The following is a 23379-nucleotide window of genomic DNA, read 5'->3' as shown; positions in this document are numbered from 1 at the left end:
TTGTCCTGTAGCCCATCCCAGCCTTGTGCAGGTCTACAATTTTATCCCTGATGTCCTTACACAGCTCTCTGGTCTTGGCCATTGTGGAGAGGTTGGAGTCTGTTTGATTGAGTGTGTGGACAGGTGTCTTTTATACAGGTAACGAGTTCAAACAGGTGCAGTTAATACAGGTAATGAGTGGAGAACAGGAGGGCTTCTTAAAGAAAAACTAACAGGTCTGTGAGAGACGGAATTCTTACTGGTTGGTAGGTGATCAAATACTTATGTCATGCAATAAAATGCAAATTAATTAGTTAAAAATCATACAATGTGATTTTCTGGATTTTTGTTTTAGATTCCGTCTCTCACAGTTGAAGTGTACCTATGATAAAAATTACAGACCTCTACATGCTTTGTAAGTAGGAAAACCTGCAAAATCGGCAGTGTATCAAATACTTGTTCTCCCCACTGTACATCTACAGTACTCTCATTGTGGCCAAAGCAAAAAATCTAAGACAGAAATATCTCAATGTCAATTTGTACCATACTGTCCAAGTACCTTTATTATCTCCTCGGGTGTTTTCTCGATAGCTTTCAGCCTCTTCAGTATGAAGCCCTCATTTTTCGAAATCATTGTCTCTTCCCTCTCCAGAGCCTCAATCTCTTTCTCAATCCTGCAAGCCCAGACGAAAAGGGTCAAAGGTCATATCACCTCAGACGAGCGGAGTAGGGGTGAGGAACGAATCAGTGAGCTGACTGTTTTCTCATCTTCTGAAGACTTTCTGTTCTGACTGGAATCTCATCAAAGGTGTAACTTAGCAAACTGATCATGGCTGGCATCAGACAGACTTGGGGTCAACGGCCCCGGCATCCCTCTGCCAACCCCATCAAAGCTGTGCCATCCCAGCCAACTGGCACAACCTTGACACTTTGACACCTACAGTCCAAATGACACTAACCCAAAGTGGTACCACCCTAACAGAATGGCACCTACTCTGTGAAATATTAACAAGTGTCCATTGAGTGGAAGGGGGAGTGCAGAATGAGGCTATTTGTAGATGTCCTTCTCTCTTACTAAAGAAACAAAAAAGGTCAGAACACTATATCACTCCTTATGCCACCTTTTAATAATGACAAATGTTTCAATCCTAGGTGGTCTTCGTTAGGTAAAAAAAAAAGTCTCAGTTACAGGAGTTGGTGGACCTAAAGATCACTCTGCTGCTGTCTTATTACCAGCACTGACTGCCACTTGGTCAAATTGGTGCACATCTAAGGGATTTAGGTCTAACTGGACAGTGCATGGACTGCCCTTCACCACAGACAGTCTAATACATGTTGTCTTCAGTGTGTTGATGCAGTGACTGTCCCTTGAGCATAGAAATCAAATAAATAGAACAGGCATCCCCGTTTAAAAGCAACACTTGACTGTAAGTGGAACAGATGTTTTAAATGAGTAAGATTTATAACACTAACCAGCACTTTCACATAACACTTAAGCAACTGTTGCTACAAAACATTTCTCAACATATTAAGGCCTATATTCGATCAGGCAGCCCTGTTAAACCAGCAATGTAAACATAGATCAGTTTATACATGCACAAATGGAGTATGATTTGTTTCGGCTTACTGTACCTGTGGATGCTGGTCTGGAGGAGTTTAGTTTGTTGTTGATCTCCCCTCAAAGTCTCTCTCTGCTGTGAGCTTTGGTTGCTCGTTCCATCCATGAGCCACTGCTCCCTCAGAGACTTTTTCTGTTCAAAGCAGAAGAGGAAACATTATGGCTTAAGTGTCATGACACATAGTTTTTTACACGCTGATATGTATTTTAATGGACTGCTCAACTGCAGTGACTATAACATATCAAACTGTCAGAAAGCTCTGATGCTTGGAATTCTCACTGTCATTAGATATTGACTTACGAATTCATCCAATGTTGTTGAAATGATGTGGTCTGACTATATGACAGTAAGATAAACTATAATTTGATCACGTCATCACATTATCTTACTGTACCTTTAAGTGCTGAAGCTTTAACTTCTCCTTGTCTATTTCCAGCTTTTTATTAACAATGTCTTCTTGGACTTTTCTCTTATCCTGCAGATACAATATAGTTATGAGTCTTACTACAGTACTTGAAACAGGTATTGTTCAGAAGTTGATTTGCTGTAAGAGGACCAGACTGATTCCAGGTCAGTTTACCGTTATTGCTTGGAGTCGGTCCTTTACCAGTTCTGCCTCTTCCATACTGACCCTGCACCAAAGAAATTGAAAAGTGAGGGGAGGAAAGGTAATAGAGAAACTAGATTAAAAACAGTATCTAAAAAGTGATGAATCCTATATACACTCTATAGAGCTTCACTATGGATTGAGAGGGAAAGTTAAAGGGATTCAGGACAAGCGCCAGTGATGATTGAAAGAGTGACTTGACAAATTTGACCAGGAACAAAAGGATTTGAGTTCCACAATGTCAGACACAGGAGGTTGTATATAAAATATATAAATACTTCCAAAGTTATTTAAATACCCTAAATAGTATTTGAACCAAGGTCTGGTAGCTTACCTGACCAGACCTGAAACAAGAGTCTGGTCTAGCCACTAACACACTCAACCGTATTTCTGGTCTGAGAGAACACTGCATTCAAAGCCCTCAGATCTTACTCCAGAAATGTTCTGGCCTACAAGGCAAGAGTCTCCAAACTCGCCATATCAATTGGGAGTGGTATAGATACCAATGTAAGCCGAGTCAACTGGTATGATGATACGCACACTTACAAACATTATAAGGTGCAAAAACGCATGGACTTTATGGACTCACATTCTGTCAGGAGTGCTTCTGTGGTGCTTATGTGTGGTGATAGTGACAGGGATGACCTATGGGCCTGAAAAGGCATGCCAGCACCTCCCTGATCTCCTGACACTTTTTCCCCCTGTCTCTCACCATGCCCCACAGATATTCCAGCCAGGCTATATCCTCAGACAGATAGCCCCTTTAATGGGATGACACAGCAGCAGCCTCCACATCTGCTCTTCACATAGAGGTACGAACATAAAACAGATGTCTTCCAGATACTGCCAAAAAATGTCTGTACATAACTGCTTATTCCTTTCTGATTCTGCTAGTCCTCTAACCGGGAATTCTGAAAAAACTGGGAATTTGCAACCCTAACTACAATATACACTGAGTGTACACAACATATGAACACCTGCTCTTTCCATGACATAAACTGACCAGGTGAATCCAGGTGAAAGCTATGATCCCTTTTTGATGTCACTTGTTAAATCCACTTCAATCAGTGTAGATAAAGGGGAGGAAACAGATTACAGAAGGATTTTGAAGCCTTGAGACAATTGAGAAATAGAGGGTGAATGGGCAAGACAAAAGATTGAAGTGCCTTTGAACCCCCGTAGTAGGTGTGTCCAGGCATTGTGTCCAGGCATTGTCAATATGTTTTAATCTGTGCAGACCCAGATGCACCACATCATACTTCTCAGTCTAGGGCCAGATGAGGATAGAACAGTATTTGGTAAACCCGTTACAATCTTATTCTAGTAAACTAGCATTAGAGAGTCAGACCAAAGTCTTGCAGTTACTAGAATCTAAAACAGCATGAAGTCAGTGGCGGTCGGTGCCGTTTAAGATGAGGGAGAATTATATTTTTAATGAGCATGGCCTTATTTCTATTACAGCATATTGGATGACTGTCATTCATATTCCATTCACCCTGGTCAATGTAGCATCGATAGGTTTAGGCTACTAAATGATACTTGAATTTTCCCTGTAGCCATTATGAGGTTTAACAACCTAGCCTATGAATGAAAGTTTACAACGTAGCTGCAAAGGTTAAGAGATTTTTTTGTAATTGAGGTGAATGACATCGACACATTCAATTCCGCCTTGCACACACTTGCCTGCATCTAGCTGATCTAGGGTGTAATCATTAGTCCAACAGTTGCAGATGTGAGTTTCTATTGGACAAACTTATCCCCGTTTCATTCCGTTTGCTTCCATTTAAGAAACATTTCTCAACACAATCGGCAGAATGAATACACCCCTGATCACATGCAAACACAGTTCACTTTCATAGTGGCCATCTAAAAACACCATGATCACTTTGCTTATTGTATATATAATTCCTTCTAGCTACTATCTACGTGCTCTCCTCCTCTCACCTTTTCCCTTCGTTCCTGTCACTGTTTCCCTTCGCTCGTGGACTTAGGCACACAACTCATCAGCTGTCTGTGACCAGGCAAAAAAAACTTTCCAAGCCAAACCTTCATATCATGATCGCTAACTGCTACACACAGCCTACATCCTTGTCACGTCATAGTCAACATAGCTGATAGAACTAACGCATTAGTAAACCCACTACAATCATACAGTACAGTGCACAGTCAGAAAGCAGTTTAGCAGTTACACCGGTGGGCCCCAGTGGCAATAATTTCATAAAACCAAACGCTTACCTTGACTTGGAAGATTTCCAGTGTTGGATAGCCATAGCCAGCTAGCTAACACAGCATCCCTCTCTGTTTGAGCCGTGTGTTTGTGTAGGCTAAACAAGCTAGCTGCATTCGCTAGCTAAGTGAAAGTTAAAAAAATACAACCAAATATAGCTATCTTTCTCTCTCTCTTTCTCTTGCTTCTCCTTAATTTTGAAGAAATTAATTTGTTAAAAACTCATCAACTATTGTCTTTCTCTCTCTTTGAGTCAACTACTCACCACATTTTATACACTGCAGTGCTAGCTGTAGCTTATGCTTTTAGTACTAGATTCCTTCTCTGATCCTTTGATTGGGTGAACAACATTTCAGTTCATGCTGCAAGAGCTCTGATAGGTTGGAGGACGTCATAATTACAGTGAAAGTCTACGGAAAGGGTTGAGAACCATGAGCCTCCTAGGTTTTGTAAGTCAATGTACCCAGAGGAGGACGGAAGCTAGCTGTCCTCCGACTACACCATGGTGCTCTCATACAAAGTGCTGCTGAGGCCACTGTAAATCTTCATTGCAAAACAGTGTGTTTTAATAAATTATTTGGTGACGTGAATATTTTTTTGAATATTCAGGCTGCAAGCCCGACACCGGTACACTTATGACAACATCCAGCTCAAGTGCAGGGCGCGAAATTCAAAATGTATTTTTTAGAAATATTTAACTTTCACACATTAACAAGTCCAATACAGCATTTGAAAGATAAACATCTTGTGAATCCAGCCAACATGTCCGATTTTTAAAATGTTTTACAGCGAAAACACCACGTATATTTATGTTAGCTCACCACCAAATACAAAAAAGGACAGACATTTTTCACAGCACAGGTAGCATGCACAAAGCCAACCTAACTAACCAAGATCCAACCAAACAAACCTAGAAACAACTTCATCAGATGACAGTCCTATAACATGTTACACAATAAATCTATGTTTTGTTCGAAAAATTTGCATATTTGAGGTATAAATCAGTTTTACATTGATGCTACCATCACAGCTACCGTCAGATATAGCACCGAAGCAACCAGAGTAATTACAGACACCAACGTCAAATACCTAAATACTCATCATAAAACATTTCTGAAAAATATATGGTGTATAGCAAATGAAAGACAAAGATCTTGTGAATACAGCCAATATTTCCGAGTTTTACAGCGAAAACACAATATAGCGTTATATTAGCTTACTACAATAGCTAACACACAATAGCATTGATTCCAGGTAATCGGTAGCGATAGCACAGTTCGACAGATATATGAAATATCATCCCAAAATGGGTCCTACTTTTGCTGATCTTCCATCAGAATGTTGTACAAGGGGTCCTTTGTCCAGAACCGTCTTTGTTTGGATTCAGAACGACCTCTTTCCCTCTTGAATTAGCAAGCACACTGGCCAAGTGGTGCTAAGCTCTCCTTCGTGAACAAAGTCAAACAACGCAACACGCCTAACGTCCCGAATAAATTTCAATAATCTAATAAAACTATATTGAAAAAACATACTTTACGATGATATTGTAACATGTATCAAATAAAATCAAAGCCGGAGATAGTATTCGCCTATAACGACGGCTTTCCAGAAGGCGATTCCAGGTCCAACTTCGCGCTTTCGAAAAAACAGGAAATGGCGGACTACTCATTCCAAGAGGATTTATTCCACTTCAGACCAAGATAATCCACTCATTTCTTCTCTCACTTCCTCTTGACATCTAGGGGAAGGTGTATGACGTGTATGTATACCCATACGTATCATGCCCATTTATAGGCAAGCCTTTGAACAGAGACCTCGATTTCAGAAATCTCACTTCTTGTCAGGAAGTGGGCTGCAGAAGGAGTTCTGTTTCACTCAGAGAAAAAATTCAAACAGTTTTAGAAACTAGAGAGTGTTTTCTATCCAATAGTAATAATAATATGCATATTGTACGAGCAAGAATTGAGTACGAGGCCGTTTGAAATGGGCACATTTTTCCAAGTTACTCAATACTGACCCTGCAGCCCAAACAGGTTAACAAGGCAAGTCAGTTAAGAACAAATTCTTATTTTCAATGACAGTCTAGGAACAGTGGGTTAACTGCCTTGTTCAGGGGCAGAACAACATATTTTTACTTTGTCAGCGCAAGGATTCAATCTTGCAACCTTTCGCTTATAAGTCCAACACTCTAACCACTAGGCTACCTGCTGCCCCAATATATTTAGTATAGTTTTATCTAAAAAGGATAACGTTTTTAATACTTCACTATTTTTATTTTTATGAAATTCACATGGTTCTACCCTTCCTCCTCCGAGAAGCCTCAACTGTATGAAGTCCATATGGAATGGCATTCTGTCAGATCAGAGAATGATTGAAATGAGGAGCTATATCTGTATGTATATCACATCCAATGTCTCCGGTCTCCACCCAACATTACTGAGGCTGGGTGAGGTACGGTGCTACTCAGAAAATACCTTGACAACAAGCCAAGGGGTGGGAAGCACTGTGGTAGAACATGATAAAGATGTTCCCATCATTATGTCCTCACCAACACAATATGCCAGAGGAGCACCAATTGCCATCTTTCACCACACAACACTCAATGCTTCCCCTGAGGGAAAAATGGGGTGAGGCATCTACATACTGTACATAGAGGAATGAGCTGGCTAGACCACGCCTCTTGCATTGCATGCTTGTATACTGAAGCGCTGTCTAAAAATAGCAGGTCAAAATAGCGAGTGCTGCATTCTGCTGCAAATAATGTGTCTGTCTGTCTCTTTGAAAACAGAGCTAAGCAAACAGGTGATATTTAGAACTGAAGTAGTTATTGTTCTTCATTTACAAATGTAGAAACATTTGGGCTGCTGTTATGGTTGTAGTAGCTACAGTACTACAGGTTATTGACATAAAGCCTTTGTGATTCAATATTGTCATGTGGCAGAGGGCCAGTTATGCCAATGCTGATTACAACACGTATCATCATCACACAACTCTGTGCATCAGCTTTCAGCATAAACAATTACATTCAAGAGTTGGAAAATCCTTCCCTGGTGAAAACGAAAAGTCTAAATGAAATTTCAAACAAGAAAAAAAGCACAAAATCCTGATTAAAAATGAATGGCGCTTATCAATTCTTGAAGTGGAATTTCAATGAATCTCCTGATTAGACTAAATTGAAATGGTACTCACTGACCCCAACCCTGGTCAGCATTGTGAAGTGTGCGATATACGTGTGACTAATTAGGCTGGACACCCTTTTGACCCTTAGGTCATCACTTCTGAAAGACCTAAGCAACAATTCATTTTTTTACCTGGCCTGATACATCACACTCAGGGCTGACTCCAGGCATAAACATCATAAGCGGTCACTTAGGGCCCCAGGGCGATAGGGGCCCCCAAACCAATTTTTCTCTTGTTGTCAGTCACTGACAGTTACTCAATTAGCCATGTCAGCACCCCAACCAAATCTCGTTTAAGGCCCCCAGAAGGCTAGAGTCGCCCCGATCACACTTGGTAGCTAAGTACACTATACAGCAATATGCAGACTCTTAATTGCTTTTCTTTCATTTTCTTTATACTTGGATCCCCAGCACCTGCGCAGAACAATCGGATGTGTTTCAATCTCTCCACATAGTGAAGAGTGGAAGCTCTAAACTGTGATGGTCAGTTCCTTCTAAGCCGCCTGCCCTAAGCTGATCATTGGTGACTTATCCAGGCAGCAAATCTGCTGGGGCATCTGCTTCCACAACAATAACTGCATGGACACATGGCTTTCAAAATGGCACATGGATGATAGTCAAGCAGTATTCAAAATGTAGCAAACAATTAAGTGTGCACTCTTCCTTCATTTTCTTTATGCTATTATTTTATGGGTGGATATTTCTTTCCAGTAGCAAAGAGGACTGATAAGGGCTCAAGTAAAGCGTTTGTCAATAATATAGCCTGAATGCACAAATCATGCACAAACAATGAAACAGAAGTACTGTATATTCTAGGCCTATAATGGTATTTTTCCACCGTCCTCAATTAGAATAGCTTGTGAGTGTGCAGTTGTCGCATGCATGAAAAAAGTGTCCTATAAAATGACATTGAATCCCCATGCCTTCGCATGCTATGACAGGTTCTGAATGCACCCAACAGATGGTGAAAACTGAAACGGTTTAAGCGACGCTTTAAGAGATTAATGGAGACCCCGCAGTGCCCTGTCCAATTGTTTTATTTCGTCACGCATAAAAAAAAGAGCAATTGAACATAACAGTGAAATTATGTTGAAACCATTCAAAAGTATACCGTACATAGGTTAAAACCTATACAAAGCTATACATTATTGCATAGTTAATATAACGTATAATATAACGTATAAGTTAAACTATTCTTCATGTCAGGTATCAGTGTGCGCTGTGCGCTCATGGCCAAATTCTACAACATTGCCAAACAAAAAGTAAAGGTTTGAGAAAATAGCAATAACACTCACCAGTTATATAAGTGAACAAATGCAGGATATGGATTATAAATGCCTTTTTGGCTCAAATTCTCAAATTCACTGTACTTCTCAAGTGGACAGCGCTCTGTTCCGCAACACGCGACAGTCAGGTACAGTGTGTGGGGATTGACCGGATCCAGGGTTACGCATGATTGGCAGCTTGCCTTTACACCAATAGCAACAGTGCAAGTGTCATAAGTAACACTTCTCAATGACTGGTGGGCTTAATTTAAACGTCCAGAAAGCCATATGCTCTCTCTCTTCATCTCACGGTGAAACAAAGCTTCTCTTTGTTTTGTTTGTAAAGTTTTTTTTTTAAAATCAAACTTTGCGCAGCTGTCTTTGCTTTGCTCCTACTTGACCTTGACAGAAGTGAACAGACACCTAGAAAATTAATTATGCGAGAAATGGTGTGGTAACGCCATTATGCGCAAATATTTATATAATATTAATATAATAACCATCATATGGAAGTAAACTTGGGAGTCACGCGATGATATTAAATGAATTCCTCCCACTACGACTCAGGAAACGATGCAGTTTATTAGGTTACAGATTAAATCAATAATGATGCTCTTCACAGCGTGGTGAAAGTGCACGGTGATCTTGACGTTTCTTTCCAATAAATATCGGGGCTCTTATTCTGGTGACATGATGATCAATGCTTGACTATCATTTGATAAATACAAATATCCTCGCTCTTATCCATAATAATCGAATGATGTAGACTAGCCTACCCGCACAGCCTACTCACAGTGTACTAGCACTGGCAAGAGAGTAGGCACGTTTGCTATTTAATGCAACAGTTTACTGTGACAAAACTATGGTGGACTTGAAAATGCGATGGAAACACATTGAATTTTAGATTTTTATTCGGTACATGAAAAGTTAAGCGAAAAAGTGCGTTATTGTGTGCACTATGTCATCACACACCGATTTTTATCAGCAACGAGTCCTTTTGGTGTATATCGTTTTAGTGTGGGCAGCGCCATTGAGGGCTTCCACCATGCTTCTGACATTTTAAAGTATTCAAAGTAGTAAACTGGGTCGGGATTCCTATGGGTTGTAGCCTCAATGGCGCTGCCACAGGCGCTATAATGGCACAGATATAAAGATGAGTCCTCTATCTATCTCTGTGGTTTGGTTGATACACCACTGCTAGTGTGAAAATGCACATGTTTTCTTAATGCGGATTCTAGAATATTGGCATGAAAATCTGTTTCCAATTTAAATGGAAACCAAGACATAACATGACAGACAGTCATGATATTTCTATCGTACGCACATCCATTCTGATGTGTAAATGTCATACTGCTGTCCAATCCCCCACTGTTTTATTTCAGAATTGTTCCGTTTCTGAATCAAATTAATATGTCATTCAAGGGGATGTTTTGGAGTTTTAAATTATTAACCCCTTCCACCCTGGGACAGACATTGTCCAACATAGCACATGCATGTTTACTGCCAAGTCATTAAAGAGGCCATACATAACTGACACTTGCTCCAAGCAGAGCCATTATGCATGCATGAGGGGACAGGTGTAGGAGTGTAACTATGGCAACAACACGCAACTCTGCAAATAAAGAAAATAAAGTAAAATCAAATTTTATTGGTCACATACAGTACATGTGTTTAGCAGATGTTATTGCGAGTGTAGCTAAATGCTTGTGCTTCTAGTTCTGACAGTGCAGCAATATCTAACGCATGTCTTTTCTGTGTGTGATGTTATAACATTTTTCACTTGTGGTTTCTCTCTCTGCCTGTTTTCTCCTCGGTGCTCAGTGTACTTATTTCTGTTTGCGAAATTCCAGGAATGCATTTTTGGGCTATGTTGCCAAATTGTTTGAATTGTGTGATACCTTGCTTTGGGTTGGTGGTCTATTTGGTGAGATTAACTGCTGAAGAACTCAATAAATCTTCAATCATTGATGTTTTTATTTTTTCATACATTGAATGCATTCACTTGTATGGGCGTGTGGAACTTCTTCCTAGCCACTCTAGACCCAACCCATAGATGTTCAATGGTATTGTACAGAGTCAATGCAATATCCGTGTCTATGTGCTCATCTTTCTCTCATGTCAGTGGAACGTTCAATAGTGAGCTCATAGGTACAGAATATCCCTGCTGGTCAAACAATAACACGTCCACAAATCACCTCAGCATGGGACAGCTCACAGAGCACACCTAGGTGGGAGACATTTCCACGTGGTGTTGCATTTATTTACTCTCCCATAAAAAAAAAACGTCAACCTTTGGGGGGATGGGACATTCTCAGTGCAGACTCTAATGAAGATCCCTTGGTTCTCTTGGATTCATATAACAGTGTTCCTATTACTCAAAACGATCAAACATCTTGATGATTGTTATACAGAAAGGGCAAAATGTATGTAGTCATACAGGTCTATGCTTCATTAAGACACACAACACAAAACAGTTTATTCTGAATGTTCAAAAGGTACCGCTCTTAACAGAGGTCATCCAAGTACAGCAGTCAGCACAGTACAGCACAGGTGTCAGTCATTCCACATAGGGTCAAGTGTCTGCAGGTTTTCGCTCCTCCATTGTACTTGATTGATGAATTATGGTCCCCAATTAGTATGGAACTGCCCACACCTGGTTGTCTAAGGCTTCATTGAAAGGAAAAAACAAAAACCTGCAGACACTAGGCCCTCCATGGAAGGAGTTTGACACCCCTGCTTTACAGTGTTCTGTAAATATACTCCAGTGACATCTAAATGTTTTTGTTGGCCAGCAGGTGTATTGTCCCCTTCAATGACAGCTGCAGTCAGCCCACCTAGAGAGAGCATCTGTCACCTACCCTGTCCTATCTCATCAGTGAGGCGATGGCACAAGGAAGGGACAAATAGCTAGGGCCAGGAGTTTTCCTGTCCATGTGATCTGACCAGGAAAAACTCCAGGCCTTACAGTAGTCTATATAGAGAACAGAGTTTTTCCTGTTCAGGAAACACTGTCAGGACAAACTCCTGTCCCTATGTATGGCGTAGCTATAGATTACATGGCTTGGACATTCCCCTGACCATCATGAAGGTTCAGCGATAGAATTACAACCCAGGGCAAGGAGGTCATGGCTAGGATTACACAGTTCGCAAGTTCAGGCCTCGTAGAGAGAAGCTATATAGACCACGAGGGAGTGTGTGCGTGTGTGGTGTGTGTGCTTGTTTGGCTGCCTTGTTTTGGTGTTGGTGTACAGCGACGCCGGTGACCATAAGAACTATCAGACTGTCACACCCTGTCAAACTCAATGTCTGGGATTATACGTATGTGTCAACAACACCCATTCTGCTTTTGCTAAGTGGTGGTGTCCAGTGGGGTTGGCTATTGTCATGGACAGGGCATGCAACACAACATCACATTACACAGTACATCCTCTTCCCCTGCTATTTTTCTCTCGCTCACTCTCTCTCTCTCTCTCTCCAGCCTGTTTATAAATTGGTAAGTGCTCTCTCAGTTCCAAAGCAGTTCATTCGCTCAGTGGATTACCGAGTTCTTTTTGTCTCATTAGCATCCTGCAATTGGTCTTTCTCTCTTGTGCTTCGCTACAGTGGGAGATACAATGGAAGTTGCAGTCCTGTGGTCAGGGTAGAGCCCTCATGTTTGAATGGTTGCATTCAGACGTGTGGCCACTTAACTTACTTACAGCCCTAATTCAATCAGGGCCTCTCTCTCCTCTCGCTCCAATGGGAAGCAGTATTGATCCCGTAGAAAGACCATAAGCCATAGTTCTCAGACACTATTCAAGAGTGCCCTCAGGGAGTCCGACCTCTTACAAGACCCTCGCCCTCTTTCTCCTTGTCCCTTCTGCTCTCCTCTCATCCTCTTCCAGTCAATCGCTTTCTCTCAAACAAACTTTCCTACATTGTCTCCTCTGTTTCTGCAACTCTCACGGTCTCTTCTGCTTTTCCAGTTCTCTTCTATTTCTCTCTCTCACTCTCTCATCCTCTTCTCTAATTTTCTCCGTGTGTCTGCCTATCCATCTTTTTCCTCTTATTGCCTCTCTATCTGTTACCTTGTTTGTCTCCTATGACCCTTCTCCTGTCCAGACGGATAGATTTGGTCAGACAATGGCTGTGGTTTGGTCACTTCTCCTCTTCGTCAATCTACAGAGGTCTGCCATAGAAGAAAAGATAATGAGGTTTTTGAACTGTAGCCATTGTGAATTATGGATCCACTGATCCACTGACGCTAATATGTTTTCATTTGTCTTGAATATCTGCTGAAAAGGTTTTTGAAATATTTAGAACAATTATTTTATTCATAGCTTGACCTGTTCAAAGCAGTCAAAATTGGCTGAACATTGAGAACCACAATTTCTAGACGCGTGGCTCTTCTAGCTTTTATGTCTCAATGATATCTTAGAACTCTGACCATAAATCCCTGTGTCATGCTGACCATACGAGAGAGGTATGTGTCAGGTCAGTGGGAAACAACCACATGGTGTGGTCATTCCCATAAAAACTTCAAGCATCAAGGAGCTGGTATTTTTCTAGACTGTTACTAACTTTGCAGTCAAGGACGGTTGCATAAGAACTGTGACACCCACCCACTGTACTGTTGATGAAAATGCAGCAGCATTTTGGACTCAAAGAAAGAGTTGTCTGACAAAACACTTGGGAGTATTACGTCGAACCAGAAAAATATGATTTGTAGACTCCCTGTTTACATGCAAAATCAGGTCATCCCGCAATCAAAAGTATGATGCGATTACATGGCTAGGAGCAGAAGTAAATCCAAATGGGAACATTATGAAATCGCACAAATCATATGAAAATGCAAGAGTAACATGTTGAGTTAATAGGCAGATTCTACAATCTGTACACTCTTAGAAAAAAGGGTTCCAAAAGGGTTCTCCGGCTGTCCCCATAGGAGAAGCCTTTTTGGTTCCAGGTAGAACCCTTTTTGGTTCCAAGTAGAACTATTTTGGGTTCCATGTAAAACCCTCTGTAGAAAGGGTTTTACATGGAACCAAAAAGGGTTCTACCTGGAACCAAAAGGGTTCTTCAAAGGGTTTTCTTATGGGGACAGCCGAAGAACTGTTTTAGGTTCTAGATAGCACCTGTCTAGGCTGTCTACTGTATAGATCAGATCATTTTATATGCTGTCTATTGCTGTCTTTCGACCTCAAGGTCAAGTGCAGGCTCTGTTGTGGCTGTTGTCATAGATACTGAATTCTAGCGACTTGCTATTGACTCTTGCAGCCGTGGCAAACTTGTCATTAATTGATTGTTTGCAAATGAGTGTCCCGGAGGATGGGTGGGGGTAATACACAACCTTCTAGCAATCCAAAGTTTGCATGTTCGCGTCGGGGACAACTGTAGTATTTTAGCTAACCTTTCCCTTAACCCTTGTTCTAAACTGAGCCCATTTCACCTAACCTGCTACGTAAATTATACTAACCTTTGTCGTTAGTTCCCATAATCACCAATGTGAATTATTTTCATAATTCTCCTTTCTTGTCACAGCGCAACAATCAATTTGGTCTCAGAGAAAGACGTATAATACTATACGTCCCCCAAATCATATTATAATGTAAATCATCCAATTTGTATGCTATTGTACGTCTGGGTAAGACGTATGATATATCCTATAATTCGTATGATATTGTACAACCGCTATTCCATTCATAATGTAACCTAACGTAACAAACTATTTAAAACGGAGTGTCAGATTTACATACAGAATAATACAAATTGCCCTGAAACCACATTGCAGACACAGGTCCTTGTGACTTCTGAGAGTTGTTTCATTACAACTCTGTATAGCCTATGATCTAGCACCTTGTACCTATTACAAGTTTTGGCTGCTGTCAGCAAAAACAAACTTCTCACCTACCTGGCTTTCAACACGGTCAAAACATTGAAATATTTTTCAAGTTATATTTTGACATGAGCTCAGTATACCTCAACACTCAGAGCAGGGATACACCAATGATATGTCTACGGGATAGACAGATGAGAACGCTCTGCTGTGTTGACGTTTATGTGAAAGTGCAGACTGGAGAATTATTCATGAGAATATGTCCATGATGCCTATATAGATGGCGGCATGTGTACGATGCGAGGCTCTGCATCTCCCCAGATTTTGCGAATTAGCAGTAATTTACCTAATTGTTCTTAGTTTATTCACTCAGTACAGCCTGATGTACACTCTATATAGCCGACAATAACTCCTGGATATTGGAACACAATGCACAAAGAGAGTTTTTGACAACTTACAACTGGAGATCGCGAAGACGCCCTGGAGACCGAAACATCGGCGAGAGGAAATGCCTGGAGGCAGCGTCGAGATCGTAAGCAAAGGCGAGGGAAGCGGGGTGGCCTCCGGGCTAGGCAAAAGCTAACCCCACATCGACTTTCATTACCTAGCCTTTTCCTCGCTAACGTCCGGTCTCTGGTGAACAAAATGGATGAAATACGACAAAGAATTATCTCATAAAAAAGGATTATGGATTGCAGTGTCATGATTTTCACGGAAACGTGGCTAAACAACAGCATACCCGACAACGCTATTGGGATAGAGGGGCGCGGGGTCTTCAGGGCTGATCGCACGGCAGAGGACTCTGGTAAGACCAGAGGAGGTGGTCTGTGCATATATGTAAACAAAGCATGGTGTACAGACAGTAATATAACCGGGAGTCACTGCTCAACCAATCTGGAGTGATTAGGTGCAGGCCTTTCTACTTGCCTCGGGAGCTTACATCCATTGTTGTTACTGCAGCCTATATACCTCCGGATGCTAATGCTAAACTAGCAATGAAAGAACTGTAAGTTGCTATTAGCAAACAGCAAACTGCACATCCTGATGGTGCTTTTATTGTTGCAGGGGATTTTAACCACTCAAATCTGAAAACTGCTTTTCCCAAATTCCACCAGAATGTCTCCTGCCCCACTAGAGGAGACAATACACTAGACCACGTGTATACAAACATTCCGGAGGCTAACAAAGCCATTCCCCTACCCCATCTGGGACAATCTGATCACCTTTCACTGTTCCTACTCCCCAAGTATTTACCCCTCATTAAACGCATGAAACCATCAGTGAGGACGGTCAAAGTGTGGCCAGAGGGGTCAGACTCATTACTACAGCACCAGTTTCAACGCACAGACTGGAGATTGTTTGCCACTCACGCCACATGAGTGGCTGGTGGTCCTGATGGCGTCCCCGGTCGTGTGCTCAGAGCATGTGCTGGGCAGCTGGCCGAGATCTTCACTGACATTTTCAACCTATAACTGGCCCAGGCGGTTGTCCCCATGTGCTTCAAGACCACAACCATTGTGCCAGTGCCGAAGCAGTCGACCACATCAAGCCTGAATGACCTGTTGCACTCACCCCCACGATCATGAAGACTGGTTTGGGCCTACCTTAAGTCCTGCTTCCCTCCAACACTGGATCCCCACCAGTTTGCCTGCCGACCGAACAGGTCTACAGAGGACGCCATCTCCACAGCTTTACACTCTGCCCTGAACCACCTGGACAAAACCAACACCTATGTGAGAATGTTGTTCATAGACTTTAGCTCAGCATTCAATACGGTCATTCCCCCTAGGCTTGTCACCAAACTCCATGACCTAGGGATCAGCCCCTCTCTCTGTAACTGGACTTTGGACTTCCTAACCAACAGACCCCAGTCTGTCAGGTTAGACAACTTCACCTCCTCAACCCTGACCCTGAACACTGGTGTGCCACAGGGCTGTATGCTGAGCCCCCTCCTGTATTCCCTCTTCACCTACGACTGCGTTCCTGTACACGGTTCCAACACCATCGTCAAGTTAGCAGACGACACCACGGTGGTAGGCCCGATCAGTGACAATGACGAGTCAGCCTACAGGGAGGAGGTCAAGCACCTGGCTGCATGGTGCGCTGACAACAACCTGGCCCTCAATGCAAAGAAAATCAAGGAGCTCATTGTGGATTACAGGAAGTCTAAAAGCTGCAGCTACGCCCCAGTTCTCATTGATGGCACTGAGGTGGAGCGTGTGCCCAGCTTCAAATTCCTGGGTGTCTATATCTCCGATGACCTCTACTGGACCCTCAACACCTCAACCCTGGTCAAAAAGGTGCAGCTGCGCCTGTACTTTTGAGGAGGCTGAAGAAGGCCTGCCTGTCTCCCAAGATCCTGGTGAACTTTTACTGTTGCATGGTCGAGAGCATTCTGACTAACTGCGCCACAGTGTGGTTTGGCGGATGCTCCGTGGCCGACCGGAAGGCCCTGCAATGGGTGGTGAAAACCGCCCAGCACATCACTGGTGCCCAGCTCCCTGCCATCGTAGACCTCCAGCGCAAGCGGTGTCGGCGTAGTGCGTGCGGCATCTTCAGGGACCCTTCACATCCATGCCATAAACTGTTTGCCCTCCTACCATCAGGCAGGCGGTACAGGTCTCTACGTTCCCGCACTAGCAGGCTCAAGAACAGTTTTTTCCAGCTACCTTAACCCTGCTGAACTCTGTGACACAGCACTAGCCATATCCACCCGCCCACCACTTAGTACTGCCTCTCAGGGACCTTGTTGCACACTCTTCACGATACTACTGGACTCTGACATTGCTTGCAAAGTCTGATTAAGGACATTATTCAGTTGTACATGCACATGTCTACCTCGGTAACCTCATTGCTGCTATCCCTGCATTTCCTGCATCCCTCCTTGCACTTTCAATTTGCCTTCAATGCACATTTAGACTTGCCATTTGTACTTGCCATTTGCCTTCATTGCATATTTATACATCCCACTTAATAACATAGTTAATTGTTACAACATAATACAACATATTATGTTGTATTATTAACATACTTCATTGTTTTACTTGTACATTTTTTGTACTGTTTTATTTGCACTTCTGGTCAGATGCTAACTGCATTTTGTTGTACTGTACTTGTACTTGTTCAATGACCATAAAGTTGAATCTAATCTAATCTAATGATGTAGAATGTCAAGTGGTTTAAACAGCAGGGTAAAGACAGACGACTATGAATCCTTAGGAAGTAAAATACCAGAAATGTATATTTAAAAATGTCTATGAATACGGTGGTCCCCATTTCAATTCAGCTGATCCGATACTCGTGATACTTTAGGTGCTGTATTATCATATTGACCAGCAGGTGGCAGTATGATACATCTCATCTAACACTGGAAATGAACACTGATCCAATGAGTATGGATGGCAGATTACAACCAGTCTTTCTTTTAAGTGACACCAGAGAGGAAGAGGCGAAACAGAGGCAGAAGACCTCTCAAAATTTTTGTCACCAATCCACTCAGCATGGGTGAATGAATAGAGCAGGGATTGTCAACTCCCGTTCTGCAGAGGGCCGAAACAATCCTGTTTATTTCTCTGTTTCTAATAAGGAGCTAATTCAGACCTGGGACACTAGGCAAATGGACTCGGTGGCCAATCAGTAAAATGAAAGAAAAAAGAAAAGAAAATCAACAGCCTGGACTAGAAAAGAAGGTGCTACCTAAACCATATAGGGTTCTTCAATTGTGTCCATAGGAGAACCCTCTGCAAAATCTAAATTGGAACCCTTTCACCACTAAAAGGTTCTAAGTAGAACCTTTTTCACCACCAAAGGTTCTACCTGGAACCAAAAAGAGTTCTCTTATGGGAACAAACAAATAACCTTTTTTTTGTAAAGGTGTACAGCATAACACTAATTTTGTGACACCGATTTGAAATGGGACAACATAATCTCTCAGGGGAGACAGATTGTTGGCAGCCTGGTAGCTACAGCTACATCCCCCTCTGTCTGTGGATCAGCCTGTAAATTCTGACACCTTCTGATGAGAATGTCTCACCCTTGTTGTTGACTGTTCTGGGTTCAGCCGAGCTGATATCAAATGGGTTTAACCCCTGGGATTAGAGCAGTGGAGGCTGCTGAGGGGAGGATGGCTCAAACAAATAGATGTATTTGATGTATTTGATGCCATTCCACTCCTTCCGCTCCAGCCATTACTGCAAGCCCGTCCTCCCCAATTAAGGTGCCACCAACCTCCTGTGTGTTACGCCCTGACCATAGAGAGCCTTTTATTCTCTATGTTGGTTAGGTCAGGGTGTGACTAGGGTGGGTTATCTAGGTTGTTTTATGTCTATGTTGGCCTGGTATGGTTCCCAATCAGAGGCAGCTGTTTATCGTTGTCTCTGATTGGGAATCATATTTAGGCAGCCATTTCCCCACTGTTTTTTTTGTGGGATCTTGTTTTTTCTGTTACGGTTCGTTGCTTGTTTCCTTTTTGTGTTGTAAGTTTCACAAGAAAATAAAGATGTGGAACTCAGAGCACGCTGCGCCTTGGTCCGTCTCTACACACGACCGTGACACTGTGGCTTACAGCCTCTGGCTACAGGGAGGAGCGGGGTTCATTTGGGATTGCCTGGAGGTTGAATATTAACCACTAGGCAACCACAGACTCGATACAGAGATCGGGCTTATACTGTGTTCTCTGCAGTGGAGAACCTTAATCTGACATCTAATCAACTCAGAACTACTTACTCACGCATATATATGCATACTGTACTGTATTGAATAGTCATGCACTCTCAACTGTCTTGGTCTCTGCACACTCGCACACAGACATTTGCAGGAAGGCAAGTATGCGTGTACATGCCTATCCACGCAAACGCACACACACGCGCACACACACATACAAACACACACCCCCACACATACATGCATGCATTTCAGCCTTGATATCTGAGTTTCTGATTGGTCCAGATGTGGGTGTTTGTGTGTGTGCATGTGCTAACTTGTGCCCGTGCATCCATGCACACGTGTGTGTGTGTTCATATGTACTGTATGTCAGTGCGTGTGTTTGTAAGTGTGTGTGAGCTCTTTGAGTTGACTGCTCCAGCTTGCTGAGCTCACACTGTCTACGTGGCATGGTTGCCATGGTGAATTTGTACATGGGCAATCAAGGATTGCATGTTCTGCAGTGCCCTCCACTGTGTCAAGCAGCTTACTGTGGAGAGACCCACAGAAAGAGAAAATCAGGAGAGGCCTCTATAAAAAAAAGAAAACAGCAGGCAGCCTCTTCCCTACAGATGCAGTGTTATTAGAAACATCCAACTGTGACACCACAGACTGATTGTCAGCTTTCTGACTCGTTGGACACCAACATGTTAGAATATGTCCAAATAATGACATTAAACCATTGTTGTTATATGGTGACATATATTAGTTACAAGTCTGGACATGTCCATAATGTCGCCTGTATAATTGTATCATTACAAACAGTTGACAAATGTAACATTCATTATTTCTGTCATTATATGTTGTATTTACAATTTCCCCATATCTTATTAAAGGTATTAGTTTGAATCCTGTAGAATATAAGTAAATAGACTGTCACGGTCGTCATAATGATTGGACCAAGATGCAGCGTAGTATGTTTCCATCCCTTTTATTAGGAAGAGAAAACTCAAAGAACAAAAACAATAAAGCGAACAAAACTAAACGTGAAGCTCAGAGTAGTGCTAACAGGCAACTAACTATACATAGTCAAGATCCCACAAAGCACAATGGGGAAATGGCTACCTAAATATGATCCTCAGAGACAACGATAAACAGCTGCCTCTGATTGGGAACCATACCAGGCCAACATAGACATATAATTCCCCTAGATAACCCACACTTAATCACACCCCGACCTAACCAACATAGAGAATAAACAGCTCTCTATGGTCAATGCGTGACATAGACATAACAGTTACTAATGCATTTATGTCACGATTGTCCAAGGGAGAGAGAGAGGACCAAGGCGCAGCGTGTAAAAAATACATCTTCTCTTTATTTAGGAGATGAACGAATGAAGCAAAACAACAAATAGACGACCGTGAAGCTATAACCGAACAAAATGCAAACATGCGACCTAGACACAGACACAGACCTAGACAATGACCCAACAAAAACCTGATGCCTATGGCTGCCTAAAATATGGCTCCCAATCAGAGACAAATGAACGACATCTGTCTCTGATTGAGAACCACTCAGGCAACCATAGACATACCTAGAAACATTCACTCAACCATAGACATACCTAGAAACATTCACACAACACAAACCCATACACTAAACCCAACACCCCCTTTTCCATATAACCACCCGAAACGAGACAAAACACAAACATTCCCCATGTCACACCCTGACCTAACTAAAATAATAAAGAAAACAAAGATAACTAAGGCCAGGGTGTGACAATTTATACCTCTGGAACAGGTGGAAATTGTAAATAAAGACAGCTATTAAAATGTTATTTTATTGTTTTATTCGTTTTTGAATTCATTATTACATTTAAGCAATTGCAATTGTCCATTTTCACACTCATAATTAAACACATGATAGGTGAGAAGCTCAGAAGGTGTGCCCAGTGAGAAAGGGAACAGCTGGGTTTAAAAAAGTGTACATGATTTAAATGAAAACAGATGTCAATATAATGCACAAGAACATAAAAACAACTCATATGGTTGGTTACCTTTGGTCAGAGTGACTTACAGATCATAGTGATAAGTCAGTAGAATATTGGATGCAATCATTATAGAACAGTGTTATTGTCACAATCGTCAAAATAACATTCGGACCAAGGCACAGCGTGATATGGGTTCCACATCTTTTTAATCGTGAAACGCACAAAACAGTAAAAAAAATGCAAACTATACGTGAAGCTATGGAGTGTTCACAGGCAACTACACAGAAACAAGATCCCACAAAACACAGTGAGGAAATGGCTGCCTAAATATGATCCCCAATCAGAGACAACGATAAACAGCTGCCTCTGATTAGGAACCATACCAGGCCAACAAGGAAAAAACAACCTAGATTACCCACCCTAGTCACACCCGGACCTAACCAACATTGAGAATAAAAAGGCTCCCTATGGTCAGGGCGTGACAGTTATGAATAAAATATATGGCAAAAATGATATATACTAGAAAAGGACATTTCCTAAAGAAAATGTGTGTGCTTGCTAGTCTTTAGTATTTATGGTTGTGAAATAGTAGTCGTGGTAGTGGCAGTGACTGCAGTAGAACAGCTAGTTGTAGTAATGGTAATAATAGGGCTGTCATCATAGCCGCGGGAAGTAGTTTGATGGCGGCGCTGCTGACAGTTTTTTTGCCCACGCTACAGACGGCTATATCAGTCCGCTAATATAGGACTAGTGAAGGCCCAGCGCACGCACTACTTCTGTGAAAAAATAGTTTCCCCCCAAAATATCTATATTTATAATAATATATTTTTGATTCTGTTTTTTCAGGGGGTGCTGCAGCACCCTCAGCACCCTTACTTCCCGTAGCTATGGTTGTCATAGGCTATGGGTTAGTTAAAGTGAGTTATTTTGCAGTGGTTTGTAAGTGAGGAGTTATTATAGTGTGTTATAATGGGGTAGTATAGTAGGCTAAAGGCAGTACTATAGCATTATAAACCATGTCATGTGTTTTAAGCTCTCAAAATGTTTTAGTTTGAACATTCTGTGGAGTGACTTCAGTTTTGAATGTTGAAGCCTGAGTTTATCCATTTCAATGAATAGGGATACAACAAGTTTATACAGATGTCAGATCTTAATTGGTGCAAATTTGCTAAAACAGGAAAATAATCCTGCAGCAACAAGAAATGTGAATTATTATGTGGATTATAATTAATCCCAAAAAATGTAACCCCCTTTTTCAATCTTGTCTTATGGCTGCAACTCCCCAATGGGCTCAGGAGAGGCGAAGTTGGAGTCATGCGTCCACCGAAACATGACCCTCCTAAAATCCAGAAGCCAGCCACACCAATGTGTCAGTGTTCAACTGTTCAACTGATGACCGGGGTCAGCCTGCAGGCACCCGGCCTACCACAATGAGTCGCTAGAGCGCAACGAGCCAAGTAAAGCCCCCCGGCCAAACCCTCCCCTAAACCCGGACAATTGTGCTTCGTCTTATGGGACTCCTGGCCACTGCTGGTTGTGGCACAGCCCGGGAATGAACCTGGGTCTGTAGTAACACCTCTAGCACTGCGATGCAGTGTGCCACTCGGGTGGCCATTAATATACATTTTTGTAGGGGTTGATACATTTTTATTAGGGCAAATCAAGTCTGAAATTTCAGTGGAAATTAGAAACTTTAGAAGCCTTTTTAAAACACAAATATATATAAGTTTTAATTTCCTGTTTTGCAGGAAAATTCTCAGCAAGAAAAGAGTGATCAAATTAAGATCCAACATCTGTAGTTTATAAAGTATGATTGGTAGCAAAAGCATGTGTTTAAGCAATCTACTGTATGTTGAATCAGTCTGCACATTTCAACATTGGGTTGGTGTTTGCAGTACGTTTCAAAGGCATTGGCGGATCCAATTTTAACATTGACGTTTATTGAGCATTTATGCAAATGTAAAATGATAATAGTTAAAAAAGTACAAGTAGTATCAACAATCTTTTGACACTCAATTTAAGTTGAGTCAGTCTGTACATATCAACGTTGG

At 41.9% G+C, this 23379-nt stretch overlaps 1 protein-coding gene across 2 annotated transcripts in view; it reads right to left on the bottom strand.

Moving 5' to 3' along the window:
- Positions 1 to 9034, bottom strand: part of LOC139550974 (palmdelphin-like) — a 32042-nt gene extending 23008 nt beyond the window's left edge. Inside the window, exons 1-5 of one of the 2 annotated variants that reach the window (XM_071362283.1) lie at positions 8907 to 9034; positions 2179 to 2230; positions 1993 to 2073; positions 1612 to 1730; positions 539 to 653 (exon numbers count right to left, since the gene is read on the bottom strand). In XM_071362283.1, the coding sequence (XP_071218384.1) occupies positions 539 to 653; positions 1612 to 1730; positions 1993 to 2073; positions 2179 to 2223 (360 nt within the window). In that variant the 5' untranslated portion in view covers positions 2224 to 2230; positions 8907 to 9034. The remainder of the gene's footprint in view (positions 1 to 538; positions 654 to 1611; positions 1731 to 1992; positions 2074 to 2178; positions 2231 to 8906) is intronic. The other variant, XM_071362282.1, reaches the window with a different exon arrangement.
- Between the last annotated feature and the right edge of the window lie 14345 nt (positions 9035 to 23379).

The sequence above is a fragment of the Salvelinus alpinus genome, chromosome 23 (assembly GCF_045679555.1).
Source record: "Salvelinus alpinus chromosome 23, SLU_Salpinus.1, whole genome shotgun sequence".
In the NCBI taxonomy this organism is placed as follows: domain Eukaryota; kingdom Metazoa; phylum Chordata; class Actinopteri; order Salmoniformes; family Salmonidae; genus Salvelinus; species Salvelinus alpinus.
Note: the sequence above shows the minus strand (reverse complement) of the source record. Positions and strands in the feature narration are given on the sequence as shown.